At 44.0% G+C, this 16,116-nt stretch overlaps 2 protein-coding genes across 20 annotated transcripts in view; both read right to left on the bottom strand.

The window, feature by feature from the left end:
• Positions 1-16,116, bottom strand: part of LOC118392015 (uncharacterized) — a 103,251-nt gene that overhangs the window by 65,232 nt on the left and 21,903 nt on the right. For 6 of the 17 annotated variants that reach the window (XM_052459627.1, XM_052459620.1, XM_052459646.1 and 3 more), the window contains exon 2: positions 8,728-8,791. In XM_052459627.1, the coding sequence (XP_052315587.1) occupies positions 8,728-8,750 (23 nt within the window). In that variant the 5' untranslated portion in view covers positions 8,751-8,791. Of the gene's footprint in view, positions 1-8,374; positions 8,465-8,584; positions 8,641-8,727; positions 8,887-16,116 lie in introns of those variants that run through there. The other 11 variants (XM_052459629.1, XM_052459618.1, XM_052459630.1 and 8 more) reach the window with 5 other exon arrangements.
• The window catches only part of zpax4 (zona pellucida protein AX 4), a 46,111-nt gene continuing 43,620 nt past the window's right edge, over positions 13,626-16,116 (bottom strand). For all 3 annotated transcript variants that reach the window (XM_052459664.1, XM_052459665.1, XM_052459666.1), the window contains exons 13-18: positions 15,314-15,519; positions 15,100-15,217; positions 14,824-14,993; positions 14,295-14,392; positions 14,068-14,183; positions 13,626-13,991 (exon numbers count right to left, since the gene is read on the bottom strand). In XM_052459664.1, the coding sequence (XP_052315624.1) occupies positions 13,822-13,991; positions 14,068-14,183; positions 14,295-14,392; positions 14,824-14,993; positions 15,100-15,217; positions 15,314-15,519 (878 nt within the window). In that variant the 3' untranslated portion in view covers positions 13,626-13,821. The remainder of the gene's footprint in view (positions 13,992-14,067; positions 14,184-14,294; positions 14,393-14,823; positions 14,994-15,099; positions 15,218-15,313; positions 15,520-16,116) is intronic.

The following is a 16,116-nucleotide window of genomic DNA, read 5'->3' as shown; positions in this document are numbered from 1 at the left end:
CCCGTATAAATCAGCTGGGCTTGACAATCTGGACCCTCTATTTCTGAAACTATCCGCCGTCATTGTCGCAACCCCTATTACCAGCCTGTTCAACCTCTCTTTCATATCGTCTGAGATCCCCAAGGATTGGAAAGCTGCCGCAGTCATCCCCCTCTTCAAAGGGGGAGACACCCTGGACCCAAACTGTTACAGACCTATATCCATCCTGCCCTGCCTATCTAAGGTCTTCGAAAGCCAAGTCAACAAACAGGTCACTGACCATCTCGAATCCCACTGTACCTTCTCCGCTATGCAATCTGGTTTGCGAGCCGGTCACGGGTGCACCTCAGCCACACTCAAGGTACTAAACGACATCATAACCGCCATCGATAAAAGACAGTACTGTGCAGCCGTCTTCATCGACCTTGCCAAGGCTTTCGACTCTGTCAATCACCATATTCTTATCGGCAGACTCAGTAGCCTCGGTTTTTCGGATGACTGCCTTGCCTGGTTCACCAATTACTTTGCAGACAGAGTTCAGTGTGTCAAATCGGAGGGCATGTTGTCCGGTCCTCTGGCAGTCTCTATGGGGGTGCCACAGGGTTCAATTCTCGGGCAGACTCTTTTCTCTGTGTATATCAATGATGTTGCTCTTGCTGCGGGCGATTCCCTGATCCACCTCTACGCAGACGACACCATTGTATACACTTTCGGCCCCGTCATTGGACACTGTGCTATCTAACCTCCAATCGAGCTTCAATGCCATACAACACTCCTTCCGTGGCCTCCAACTGCTCTTAAACGCTAGTAAAACCAAATGCATGCTTTTCAACCGATCGCTGCCTGCACCCGCATGCCCGACTAGCATCACCACACTGGATGGTTCCGACCTTGAATATGTGGACACCTATAAGTACCTAGGTGTCTGGCTAGACTGCAAACTCTCCTTCCAGACCCATATCAAACATCTCCGATCGAAAATCAAATCAAGAATCGGCTTTCTATTCCGCAACAAAGCCTCCTTCACTCACGCTGCCAAGCTTACCCTAATAAAACTGACTATCCTACCGATCCTCGACTTCGGCGACGTCATCTACAAAATTGCTTCCAACACTCTACTCAGCAAACTGGATGCAGTTTATCACAGTGCCATCCATTTTGTCACTAAAGCACCTTATACTACCCACCACTGCGACTTGTATGCTCTAGTCGGCTGGCCCTCGCTACATATTCGTCGCCAGACCCACTGGCTTCAGGTCATCTACAAGGCCATGCTAGGCAAAGCTCCGCCTTATCTCAGCTCACTGGTCACGATGGCAACACCCATCCGTAGCACGCGCTCCAGCAGGTGTATCTCATTGATCATCCCTAAAGCCAACACCTCATTCGGCCGCCTTTCGTTCCAGTACTCTGCTGCCTGTGACTGGAACGAATTGCAAAAATCGCTGAAGTTGGAGACTTTTATCTCCCTCACCAACTTCAAACATCAGCTAGCTGAGCAGCTAACCGATCGCTGCAGCTGTACATAATCTATTGGTAAACAGCACACCCATTTTCACCTACCTCATCCCCACAGTTTTTATTTATTTACTTTTCTGCTCTTTTGCACACCAATCTCTACCTGTACATGATCATCTGATCATTTATCACCAGTGTTAATCTGCAATATTGTAATTATTCGCCTACCTCCTCATGCCTTTTGCACACATTGTATATAGACTCCCTTTTTTCTCTGTGTTATTGACTTGTTAATTGTTTACTCCATGTGTAACTGTGTTGTCTGTTCACACTGCTATGCTTTATCTTGGCCAGGTCGCAGTTGCAAATGAGAACCTGTTCTCAACTAGCCTACCTGGTTAAATAAAGGTGAAATAAAAAAAAAAAAAAATAACTTGAGACATCTGTGGCATTGTGTTGACAAAACTGCACCATTTAGTGGCCTTTTATCCCCAGCGGTTTAATCAGCTTCTTGACATGCCACACCTGTCAGGTGGATGGATTCTCTCAGCAAAGTTAAAATGCTCACTAACTGTGCACAAAACGTGAGAAATAAGTTGTGTATGGAACATTTCAGGGATCTTTTATTTCAGCTCATGAAACTTGGGACCAACACTTTACATGTTATATTTTAGTTCAGTTTCAGTTCCTATATCCACAATGTATTTGTCTGAAAAAGTGGGTAAAATGCCTACCATCTCAGCAGAGGCAATTCCACACAAACACATGCAAAACAGGTCACCTACATGAAATATGATACGAGTTCAATTAAAACAGACACCCTAGCTCATGAGCTGTCCATAAATTGAATGCTTGGACTTCAATCATGCGACAGAACACTCTTTCCTTACATTTGTAATAAAGCGTTTGATTGAATTAGAAAATTGAGCTTACGATTCCTGGATCTCTGAAAATGCACCTAAATGCCTACGTTCACATTGGTCTCGCTTTGAGAATAGTTGTGCACACAAAATGAAGACTATGCCATTGCATAACCAAATGCTTCTAACCAAAAGCCAACTATAGGCCTACCATTGTTGGATGATCATTGGCATCTAGCTGAAGGAGAGTTGTCTGGAGCAATTTGACCAGTCAAATGTGATTCTGATTATAAAATCAACTAAGCTGACACTGAAATAGCCTGTTAATGACACTTCCATCAATGATCAAGCTGGACCACCGCCAACTTTAAAGATTTTAATTGGCTGAATCACTTCTACCAGGATATGACTTGTGCCACCTGGTATAGTGCAATCTAGACCTATGCCACGTTCTGATGGGACCAGTTACAATTTAGCATTTCAATACCATGCAACTTGACACTGGCTGATGTAGTGTGTTGTGTACGGTCAGAATTGGGGTCCCTGTTAACAGCCTTAAAGCATCCAGGTAAAACTTGTGTATGAGCCTTAAATTCAAGGCATAACTAAGTGGTTAGACATGGCAACTTAAAATCTACCAACACCCTTTGCTGTCACAGAAGACTGTTTCTATAGCATGTCATTGTTCTCTATAGCATATGTGCTCAGCTATGCAGGGCGTGTGCCATTTCAAGTGAAGTACTACAAAGCTTGTCTACAGAGGCTTTATAAGTTATGGAACGATAAAGGGGGAATCTGTAGTTGAGCAATTAATTTTGGAATACAACTTGCCTCGAGCTTGCTTGACGTAATATCTGGTAACACTAGCCTCAACATGGTTAATTATTTTTGATCTCATGGTCACACCTTGCTACCAAAAAGCAGTCTATGAAGCCGAGTGCTTAAATTAGTCAAGCCACATCCTGCAGCAGTTAACTGAAAGTGGCCACAGTTAGAACTGCTGATCACCCCTTAAAGGCCAACATGTCTTAAGTGACATTAAAGTGTCACACAGAGCATTTACCTAGCCAACTTAGTTACCAAACAAAGTCCTCACTTGTGATATAATCCCCAAACTGGATGCAGCCACATCCCATAACAATCAGGACAAGGTACAGCTTGTAAGAAAATATTTATTAAGAACCAGACTTAATTATATTCACAAACACGCAATCACTCCCGATTCAGTCAGTGGTTTCATTTGTTCCTGTGGAGAGAATAAAATTAAGCTAGATCTCATCTAGGAATATGACATGTAGAACAGATCTCTCCATCTCATACCATTGTATGGAGAGTGACTGGGGTCTGGGCCTAAGTGGTTCCTTTAGGTTGGTTCATTTGCCAGCTGAAGACTTTGACGTATTTAGCCCTAGGGTTGATGCCAGGCATTTCCCTCCCAGGACTAAGGCCTGTGTTGGAAGTAGTTGTGGAGGTCAAAGGTCTTCTGGTGGTGGTGAGGGTAGTGGGTGGAAATGCTATGATTGGACAGAGAGTCAGGTGTAAAACGCTGTAGCAGTTACCACCCTCTTTAGCTGCACAACTAACGAACACTTACTTGTTACAGGAACTCTAGTCAAGATGGTGCCAACTCCTGGAGAGTCTGCATCAAACCGCCAATATGCAAACAGCTTGTATAGGTCACTCAGTGGATAGACACACCGAACTGTAATCCTAAAAAGAGAGCTGAACATTAAAGCCACAAGTGACTGTAGTGAGAGTTAATGACTGACGTGAATATTTGTTTTTACCAATGAGGCAGTAGATTATTAGTGAAGTCACGTACACAGAGGCAGTATCCCTGGTTTTGACTGGTGCATTCACAGACTGGCTCTTGTGCTCAACATTGATCTCATTTTCATAGGTAACATGCTGATGGTCAACCTAGATGACAAGAGGACATCACAAGCCTGAACATAATTCAATGAAAATTATCAAACTATTGCAAGCCATGTCTATAAACTAAATGGTTGTTCCATTGTCAGGCCTCATGAGAAATATAGACACCTGTCAGTCAAAGTGAATATTAATTTAAATATTCAGCCTGTATGAGATTGAGGCTTGCTAATCTCGTGGACCGATCCTGCACCTGAACCAATGACAGGGTGCATTGATAACAGCAGTAGTTCCTGCGTTTATTTTGCAGGTAATTTGGACACATCAGGATTGGGCAAATTCTAAGACATAATTAACCAGAACTAAGTCATGCAGCTGAACAAATGAAGCAAGATGAGTTCTGGGTTACCAGGTTAGATGCTGACAAACTTATTTGAAGTAGTCACTGGTAGGGCCAGTCACTTGATCATTTCAATGATTCAAATTGTATGGGTTGGACAGTTATACCTGGACCCTGGTACCACAGGCGTGGAGTCCAAAGCTAAAGAGAACCCTGGTGCCATCTGTCTCTTGAGGCCTGCAGGTAGAGTCCAGGAGAAAGGTTCTGTTGGGTTCAGCTCCAGGGATGGCCAGAGTCACATCAGTAACCACTGTCACCACCCCTTCAGTGGAACACACTAGAGAAAGTTGTGTTAGAGCTGGGCTAGAACAAAGTGAATGATCAACACTAAACAGTCAGGCAATAAATTAAGTTGCAGGCAAAGATTAGGCACTAGTAGTTACCTATGACCTCAGTAGTCTGGAAGAGACAAGCTTTGGCCAAGGAACTCTTGACCTCCAAGGTCTTAGGAAGTCGTGAGTGAATTTCAAATGAGCCGTAGAACTGCTTCAAATTGATGTCCTGCGAAAAAAGACAAGGTACATTTTAAATAATTATAACTCCTACTTGAGCCAACGACAAGACAATTTAAGTACTTGACCAATGAGCATCTCACCTTATAAGTGTAGCCAACAGAGAAGAGGGGCACTTCCAGGGTCAGACTCTTGCTGTCATTCTGCATGATGTAGCCCCGCTTGGCTGCCAGATTTGAGTTCAGAATGTAAGGGCCAACACCCACCTCCCACAGGTAGTCAAATGGCTTATGGGCCATCTGGAAACTGATGCTTTTCTCATTGCAGACGCCTTTAAAGACTGGAGGAACTGACGAAGAGAAGATCGGCCCAATAGTTTAGTCAATAGTGCCAAGATGACAGGGGTAAACAGTGGTAGATCGCTGGGCTGCGTCCACGTTAGGCAGGGGTCAGAACCTGAAGGCTCGGAAGACAATCTTGAGAAATAGAATTTCATCCCAGGTCTCTTAAAGTTCAAGTCAACTTACAGACATCATTGAACTGAGCCACGACTGAGGCCAGGTAGTAGTAAGGCTCCTCGTGAGGCAGGATGACCAACGTGTAGTTGATGTCCATCGAGAACTGAAGAAGCCCCTCTGGAGAGTACTATGGATATGAACACTCGTTGAGAAACTAGATCTTATATCCACAAACTAGGGGTGAATCTCAGAAAGTTCAGGGGAGGAACCTTGGATATCCTCCAATGAAAGTCACGAGGAAATACTGAGAAAAACCACAGTAGTTCATTAAAGAGTAAACATATATATTTCTCTTTACCAGTTTGTGAACAGCAGCATCCTCAAATGGCACCCTGAGAATGTAGGCATGAAGGTTACTATTGGGCTGGGGGACCTTGGTTATGACGAGGCCACTTTTAGTCGCCTCTATGGTGAAGTTCTGACCATTGAGCGTCACAGCCACCAGGTCAACATCGTAGTAGAGGTTCCCCAGGTAAACAGTAAACACACGATCCTCAAGAACTGTTTCTGTGGTGGGAGAAGGACAACAGGGTCATTAGCAATCATTACCATGGAGCTGAAGAGCCACTTCAGATAGGTTAGTAGAACTTACGGTTAATCATGGTGAGGTGCTGGATCAGAAGGGGTGTGTTCATGGGCCTGTGGAGGCGGAGTCTGGTCTCCACACCACAGTCATCAAGAAAGATTTGTTCATAGTAGAGATGGACCACATAGAATTCATGGTACATGTTGCCCATCACAAAGCTCTGGAAGAGTTGAAACCGTTATGAAGCATCTGCCATTAGGTTATATGGTACAAAGTAGAATATTCAAGGTGTACAGAGGACATGAGTGACTGAAGCCATTTGCAGCTTCTCTGCATCAGAATACAAGGTAAGCGTCTCCATGTGAATGGTCAGATGCCGGCCTGGTACGCTACTGACTTTTCTGTATCCTCCGGCAGCGTTGAAAGGGATGCTGATCTGGACAGTGGTGTCACTTATGTCCAGGCTGTAGCCTCGCTCTGCTGTGATGGGCTCATCCAGGAGCTGCCCATCCACCCCCATTGAGATCTTGCTGCTCTCCAACCCAGAGAGGCCAGAGACCAGCGGGGACAGCAGAGTGGGGGTCTGCCAGACCAGCCCCGCCCCATCATACATCCCTTCATCTGGAAAGAGATTACAAGTGTTAAGACCCTGTGAGCAATTCTTCCTCTGCAACCGAGTGATCAAAACATCTCACAGATCTGAAATAACTTAATAGGTGGAAGTATTATATGCTTAACTGAGCCATCACTATTGCTTAAGACAATCCAGTCCCTTCAGGTCTGAACCATGATAATGTGGAACCTGATATTGCACTGGAACTTACTTGTGCTGCACGCAACAATCCAGTCCACCATCATAACCACCCATCTCTGCCTGGAGAACAGTATGGGATGGACCACCTCCACCACTGAACCATTGATCTGGAATTGAATAAAGGATGAAGTGTACTTGCCAACAGTACAAAAAGACTCATTTCAGTAGTCTAAATAAGTGGCTTCCTTCCAATCCTGCATAACCCTGGTTTTAAACATTACGCAATGTAAGACCCTCTTGGAATACATCCACCATTGTAGGTCGTTAATGTCGAATTCAGCAAGCCTGAAGACAACCAAGATAAAGGAAGCCATTGAACAGGACATTTAAATCCTCACCATGGACACAGACCCCATGACAGACCGTGGTGTGTAGGGTGAGCGGAACACCAGTCTCCCCTGGGTGAGGTGGAACACGTAGCCCAGCTCCCGAGCCTCTGAGAATGACATGGGAATCAGCTGCTGCCCCTCCTGCTGGAACATCACCTGCCAGGTAGACGTGGCAGAGCTGTGGGCCTGATGGGGAACAAGAGACAGGGCATGCATGGTTGTATTGGGGACAAACTGGTGGAGCTCATCTAATTGACAATTTGCCAAATAGCCTTTAGCTTACTTTAGCAAGGGCAGCAGTCCAGGCATCCGTTGTACCAGACAGACAGGAAACGTCACTCCTCATTGACACCTACAGGGTAACACAACACTCTCCTATAAAAACACAAGCCCACCTCCACGAGCCCTGGATACAGTCTAGATCCATGCACCAGTACCTCCATATAGTTCTCCTCACAGCTGACTTCTCTGGTGGACCAGGGTAGAGGGAGGAAGCAGGTTGCATTCACAGTGTAGGTGGTTTCCACTCCACTTGAAGCAGTTGTGATCAAGTTAAAGCTAAAAGTGAACACCTCATCATCCTAAAACACAAAAGCAAGACCTTCAACTGAGATACCTGGTAGTAATTTAACTAGAAAATATAGTTTAAAAGCCCTTCCCATGGGCACAGATATAAACTCAATGGCTACTCCACATTGGTTCAATGTAATTGAAATGTTGATTTAACCTGTGTGCCCATGGGTTGTGGCTTTGAAAAGACCACAATGCACAGAAAATATATGAACCTGGTTGTCAGTGTGGCATGAGAAGTAGGAGGCTCTGAGTTCAGCATGGCCAGGCAGAGGGAGGATACTGAACATGTAGCCACACTCTGACCCATACTGCTTAGTGATGGGGTGAACGCCATCAGCATCTAGATAGGGGTAAAGAACTGGGTCATATCAAATGATTTGAATATGCTCAGGTCAAATACTAAATAAAAATCAGTTTATTCTTAAGTGGTCCAACAGGCACAGTGAGACTGAAATATACTGCAGGGAGAGACTTCCTGTCAGCACCAGCTACCAAACCCTGGCCAAGACATGTTAAGATGCCAAGTTCATAAGCTGACCAAACCTGGTTTCAGACCCATTTTGCAGCAGAATTAAGGTTAAAAGCCTGCTTACCAACCGCTTCAAAGCGAGGTTCGTTCCCAGCAAATGAGAGTTGGGTTGTTACCAACAGGTATCGATCCCGGCATGCAGTCTCAATGGCCCCTATATAGAGACACACAAGGTGAGAATCTGAAGGGTGGAAACTAAAAGATTCTGACCAACAATTCATACCAGTGTTCTACAGCTTGTATAAAGGCTCATCTGACCCATTAAGTTACTTACCTCTTGGAAGGTCAGAACATCTTACACTAGGCCATACAGACAGGAGTACAAATACTCTGTAAGAAAAACAATAGCACAGGTCAATAAAGGTTGCCAGCATCAAAACACTTACTCAAAACATTTAAGCCCACCACCAAACTTACCCCAACCAAAACCCAAAAGCCATTGCCACTGAGCAGTAGATGTGTCTAACCAGGAACAGCTAGTTAACACAACATCAACTATCACGTACTGACAATATCCTAGACAAAACAGCAGTTGATGAGTAGTATGTTCTCTTTCTGGCACTTTTATATGGGGGTGGTGCTGTGATTGAGGTAATTAATTAGCTAATCGGGTCACATGGTTGGCCAGCGTGCCAGAGCCTAGGGGCGCAGCTAAATATTCTGAAGTGGATTCCTCTACTCATCTCCTCTCCTTCCCCCTTTCTTAGGATGTGTTTTCCATCTCCACTGAACAACAATATAAACGGATCATGTAAAGTGTTGGTTCCATGTTTCATGAGCAGAAATAAAAGATCCCAGACATTTTCCATACCAACGAAAAGCTTATTTCTATTAAACTTTGTGCACAAATTTGTTTACATCCCTGTTAGTGAGCATTTCTCCTTTGCCAAGATAATCCATCCACTTGACAGCTGTGGCATATCAAGAAGCTGATTAAACAGCTTGATCATTACACAGGTACACCTTGTGCTGGGGACAATGAAAGGCCACTCTAAAATTTGTCACACAACACAATGCCACAGATATCTCAAGTTTTGAAGGTGAGTGCAATTGGCATGCTGACTGCAAGAATGTCCACCAGAGCTGTTGCCAGAGAATTGAATGTTCCCTTCTCTACCATAAGCCGCATCCATCCGGCCCCACAACCACAGACCATGAGTAAGGCGTTGTGTGGGCGAGTGGTTTGCTGATGTTAACGTTGTGAACCGACTGCCCATGGTGGCGGTGGGGTTATGGTATGGGCGGGATAAGCTACGGACCACGAACACAATTGCATTTTATCTATGGCAATTTGACCCCACTCCGGGATGCTGTCCTTCTAGGCAGAGTTTCAAAGGAAAAGCCATATCTCAGACTGGCCAATAAAAAGAAAAGATTAAGATGGGCAAAAGAACACAGACACTGGACAGAAGAACTCTGCCTAGAAGGCCAGCATCCTGGAGTCGCCTCTTCACTGTTGAGACTGGTGTTTTGCGGGTACAATTTAATGAAGCTGCCAGTTGAGGACTTGTGAGGTGTCTGTTTCTCAAACTATACACTCTAATGTACTGTACTTGTCCTCTTGCTCAGTTGTGCACCGGGGCCTCCCACTCCTGTTTCTATTCTGGTTAGAGCCAGTTTGCGCTGTTTTGTGAAAGGAGTAGTGCACAGCGTTGCACCAGATCTTCAGTTTCTTGGCAATTCCTCACATGGCATAGCCTTCATGTCTCAGAACAAGAATAGACTGATGAGTTTCAGAAGAAAGTTATTTGTTTCTGGCCATTTTGAGCCTGTAATCGAACCCACAAATGCTGATGCTCCAGATACTCAACTAGTCCAAAGAAGAGCAGTTTTATTGCTTCTTTAATCAGCATTTTTCTAAAACAGATTTCAGCTGTGCTAACATAATTGCAAAAGGGTTTTCAAATGATCAATTAGCCTTTTAAAATAATAAACTTGGATTAGCTAACACAACGTGCCATTGGAACACAGGAGTGATGGTTGCTGATAATGGGCCTCTGTACGCCTATGTAGATATTCCTTTAAAAATCAGCCGTTTCCAGACACAGTAGTCATTTACAACATCTACACTGTATTTCTGATAAATTTGATGTTATTTTAATGGACAAAAAATGTGCTTTTCTTTCAAAAACAAGGACATTTCTATGTGACCCCAAATCTTTAAACGGCAGTGTATATATTGTGTATAGTTTTTTTGAGGTGTGGTTTTCTATAAGCCCATGGGCTTCCAACCACACCATTTAAATGTTTTTTTTTAAATATATATTTTAATCTCCATTGTTTTTTTTTTCTTTGGTGCAAGTTGCTCAATGCTTTTCTACCCTCTTAGGAGGACACGGTGTTCACCTTTAACTTCAACTTGTTCATGACTAACAACAGTGGAGACAAGTTACACCATATCTAACACCTGGTCTCCTCTGCCCTAATCTCCAGAGAAGTCAGCTGTGAGCACATCACAGAGGTACTGATCTATGGTTCCATACTGAACCAAAATATAAACGCAACATGCAACGATTTCAAAGATTTTACTGAGTTAGTTTTTTAAAAAACATTTTATTTTTACCTTTATTTAACTAGGCAAGTCAGTTAAGACAAATTCTTATTTTCAATGAGGGCCTACCAGGGAACAGTGGGTTATAACTGCCTGTTCAGAGGCAGAAGGACAGATTTGTACCTTGTCAGCTCGGGGATTTGAACTTGCAACCTTTCAGTTACTAGTCCAACGCTGGAACTACTAGGCTACCCTGCCAGCCCATTTAAGGAATCCAGTCCATTGAAATAAATTCATTAGGCCCTAATCTATGGATTTCACATGAATTCAGATATCCATCTGTTGTTCAGAGATGCCTTCAAAAAAAAGTAGGAGCGTGAATCAGCAAACCCATCAGTTTCTGCTGTGACCACCATATGCCTCATGCGGTGCGACACATCTCATAGAGTTGATCTGGCTGTTGATTGTGGCCTGTGGAATGTTGTCCCACTCCTCTACAATGGCCGTGCGAAGTTGCTGGATATTGGAGGGAACTGAAACACGCTGTCGTACACGTCGATCCAGAGCATCCCAAACACGCTCAACGGGTGACATGTCTGGTGAGTATGCAGGCCAAGGAAGAAATGGGACATTTTCAGCTTCCGTGAATTGGCTACAGATCCTTGCGACATTGGGCCGTGCATGACCATGCTGAAACACGGGGGGATGGCGGCTGATGAATGGCACGACAATGGGCCTCGGGAGCTCGTCACAGTATCTCTGCACATTCAAATGACCATTGATATAATACAATTGTGTTCATTGTCCGTAGCTTATGCCTGCCCATACCATAACCCCACGGCCACTCTGTTGACATCAGCAAACCGCTCACCCACAAGATGTCTACCATCTGCCCGGTTCATTTGAAACCTGGATTAATCCTTGCAAAGCACACATCTCCAGCATGTCAGTGGCCATTGAAGGTGAGCATTTGCCCACTGAAGTTGGTTACAATGCCAAACTGCAGCCAGGTCAAGACCCTGGTGAGGACTTCAAGCATCCAGATGATCTTCCCTGAGATTGAATTTCTGCACAAAACTGTCAGATACATCAATTGCCTAAACCCACAGTTTCATCAGCTGTCCGGGTAGCTGGTCTCAGATGATCCCGCAGATGAAGAAGCCGGAGGTCATGGGCTGGCGTGGTTACACGTGGTCTGCGGTTGTGAAGCCGGTTGAACAAACTGCCAAATTCTGTAAAACGACGTTGAACGCGGCTTATGGTAGAGAAATTAAAATGTAATCGTCTGGCAACAGCTCTGGTGGACGTTCCTGCAACATTGTGTTGTGACAAAACATCACCATTTAAAGTGGCCTTTTATCCCCAGTGGTTTAATCAGCTTCTTGACATGCCACACCTGTCTGGTGGATGGATTATCTCAGCAAAGTTGAAATGCTCACTAACAGGTATGTAAATAATTTGTGCACATAACATGAAATAAGCTTTGTATGGAACATTTCAGGGATCTTCTATTTCAGCTCATGAAACATGAGACCAACACTTAACGTTATCTATACTTTTGTTCATTTTCAGTCCCTATACCCACAATGTATTTGTCTGATAAAGTGGGTAAACTGCCTACCCTCTCAGCAGAGGCAATTTTACACAAACACATGCAAAACAGGTAGCCGACATTAAATATACGAGTTCAATCAAACGTCGACACCCTAGTTCATGAGCTGTCCATTAGTCATGAGTTGAATGTGTGGCGTTTTCACCGATCATGCGACAACACCTTTCATTACGTTGTTTTGTAATTAAGTATTTGAAAATATCTTACGATTCCTGGATCTCTGAAGATGCCTACGGTCACATTTGTCTCACTGTGAGAATAGTTGTGTACACAAATCCAAAGATATAGGCCTATGCCATTGCATAATCAAATGCTTCCAACCAAAAGTAAACTATAGGCCTACAATTTTTGGATGAGCATTGGCGTCTAGCTGAAGGCTAGTTGTCTGGAGCAATTTGACCAGTCAAATGTGATCCCTGATTATCAAAGCAACTAAGCTGACACTGAAATAGCCTGTTAATGACACTTCCATCAATGATCAAGCTGGACCACTGCCAACTTTAAAGATTTTAATTGGCTGAACCACTTCTACCAGGATATGACTTGAGCAATCTAGACCTATGCCACGAATTACAATTTAGCATTTCAGTCACAACTTGACACTGGCTGATTCAGTGTGTTGTGTACGGTCAGAATTGGGGTACATGTTAACAGCCTTAAAAGCATCCAGGTAAAATGTGTATAACTCGACTGTATGAGCCTTAATTCTAGGCATAACCAAGTGGTCAGACACTCATTCTAACACCCTTTGAATTCAGACATTCAAACAGCATGGTAAGAAAAGCAGCAATAGCCTTATATTGTTATGTATACAGAGGCTTTAAGTTCTAGGATGAGTAGGAGTCATCTGTAGTTACCCATTGATTTGGACTAATATAGCTTAATGCCACAAGCTTGCTTTACTCCATTTCTAGTAAAACTAGCCTCAACATGGTCACACCTTGCTGCCAAAATGCAGTTTATGGATCCGTGTGCTTAGATTTCTCAGGCCCATCCTGCAGCAGTTGACCAAAAGTGACAGGGTGGCCACAGTTAGAATTGCTGATCACCCCTTAAAGGCCAACATGTGTCGTAAGTGACTGAGATGAAAGATTCAAATGTGTCGCACACAAAGAATTTACCTAGCCAACTTAGTTACCAAACAAAGTCCTCACTTGTGATATAATACCCAAACTGGATGCAGCCACATCCCATAACAATCAGGACAAGGTACAGCTTGTAAGAAATTTGTTTATTAAGAACCAGACTTATTTATATTAAAAACCACCGCAAACACTCGATTCAGTCAGTGGTTTCAATTGTTCCTGTGGAGAGAATAAAATTAAGCTCGATCTCATCTAGGAATATGACATGTAGAACAGATCTCTCCATCTCATACCATTGTATGGAGAGTGAATGGGGTCTGGGACTAAGTGGTTCCTTTAGGTTGGTTCATTTGCCAGCTGAAGACTTTGACGTATTTAGCCCTAGGGTGGATGCCAGGCATTTCCCTCCCAGGACTAAGGCCTGTGTTGGAAGTAGTTGTGGAGGTCAACGGTCTTCTGGTGGTGGGTGGAAAGGTGGGCTGAAATGCTATGACTGGACAGAGAGTCAGGTGTAAAAAGCTGTAGCAGTTTTACCACCCTCATTAGCTGCACAACTACCGAACACTTACTTTTTACAGCTTCTCTAGTCAAGATGGTGCCAACTCCTGGAAAGTCTGCCTCAAACCGCCAATACGCAAACAGCTTGTATAGGTCACTCAGTGGATAGACACACCGAACTGTCACCCTAAAAAGAGAACTGAACATTAAAGCCACAAGCGCCTGTAGTGGGAGTTAATGACTGACATAAATATTTTTAATTCAACCAATGAGGTAGATTATCAGTGAAGTCACGTACACAGAGGCAGTATCCCTGGTTTTGACTGTTGCGTTCACAGATTGGCTCTTGTGCTCAACGTTGATATCATTTTCGTAGGTAACATGCTGATGGTCAACCTAGATGACAAGAGGACGTCACAAGCCTGAACATGATTCATTGAATATCAAACTGTTGCAAGCCAAAAAAACTAAATGGTTGTTCCCTCGTCAGGCCTCATAACTACAGACACTTGTCAGTCAATGTCTGAATATTAATTTAAATATTCAGCCTGTATGCTGACGGTTTGAGATGGAGGCTTGCTGATCTCGTGGACCGATTCTGCACCAGAACCAATGACGCGATGCATTGATAACAGCAGTAGTTCCAGTGTTTATTTTGCAGATTATTTGGACTGGGCAAATTCTAAGACATATGTAACCAGAACTAAGTCATGCAGCTGAACAAATTAAGCAAGATGAGTTCTGGGTTACCAGGTTAGATGCTGACAAACTTATTTGAAGTAGTCACTGGTAGGGCCAGTCAAATTGTATGGGTTGGACAGTTATACCTGGACCCTGGTACCACAGGTGTGGAGTCCAAAGCTAAAGAGAGCCCTGGTGTCATCAGTCTCTTGAGGCCTGCAGGTGGAGTCCAGGAGAAAGGTTCCGTTGGGTTCAGCGCCAGGGATGGCCAGAGTCACATCAGTAACCACTGTCACCACCCCTTCAGTGGAACACACTAGAGAACGTTGTGTTAGAGCTGGGCTAGAACAAAGTGAATGATCAACACCAAACAGTCAGGCAATAAATTAAGTTGCAGGCAAAGATGAGGCACTAGTAGTTACCTATGACCTCAGTAGTCTGGAAGAGACAAGCTTTGGCCAAGGAACTCTTGACCTCCAAGGTCTTAGGAAGTCGTGAGAGAATTTCAAATGAGCCGTAGAACTGCTTCAAATTGATGTCCTGGGAAAAAAAAGATAAGGTACATTTTAAATTATCATAACTCCTACTTGAGCCAACGACAAGCCAATTTAAGCGCTTGACCAATGAGCATCTCACCTTATAAGTGTAGCCAACAGAGAAGAGGGGCACTTCCAGGGTCAGACTCTTGCTGTCATTCTGCATGATGTAGCCTCGCTTGGCTGCCAGATTTGAGTTCAGAATGTAAGGGCCAACACCCACCTCCCACAGGTAGTCAAATGGCTTATGGGCCATCTGGAAACTGATGCTTTTCTCATTGCAGATGCCTTTGAAGACCGGAGGAACTGACGAAGAGAAGATCGGCCCAATAGTTTAGTCAATAGTGCCAAGATGACATTAGGGGTAAACAGTGGTAGATCGCTAGGCTGCGTCCACGTTAGGCAGTGATCAGAACCAGAAAGCTCGGATGCCCACCTTGAGAATTATCACTTCCAGCCCAGGTCTCTTAATAAAGTTAAATTCAACTTACAGACATCATTGAACTGAGCCACGACTGAGGCCAGGTAGTAGAAGGGCTCCTTTTGAGGCATGATGACCAACGTGTAGTTGATGTCCATCGAGAACTGAAGAAGCCCCTCTGGAGAGTACTATGGATATGAACTCATTTAGAGGGGGGGGGGGGAACTTTCTCCCGTCCATGGTCTCACAGTACTTACACATGTGTTGTCAGTTCCTCTTTATCACACAATGTTCCCACTGTCTCACAATATTCTAGTATTGTGTCTAAACACATCGTCTAAGCTTCTGTAACTATTAGGGTGAAATACTTCAGTCATAACTCTTAATGTCATTCAGATTACATTATTACTTTAAACATAAATTCCCTTATCAAGAAGCCATGAGGAAATACTGAGAAAAACCACAGTAGTTCATTACAGTAA

Source organism: Oncorhynchus keta, chromosome 13, assembly GCF_023373465.1.
Source record: "Oncorhynchus keta strain PuntledgeMale-10-30-2019 chromosome 13, Oket_V2, whole genome shotgun sequence".
In the NCBI taxonomy this organism is placed as follows: domain Eukaryota; kingdom Metazoa; phylum Chordata; class Actinopteri; order Salmoniformes; family Salmonidae; genus Oncorhynchus; species Oncorhynchus keta.
The sequence above is the reverse complement of the archived record's forward strand: the minus strand, read 5'-3'. Positions and strand labels throughout refer to the sequence as shown.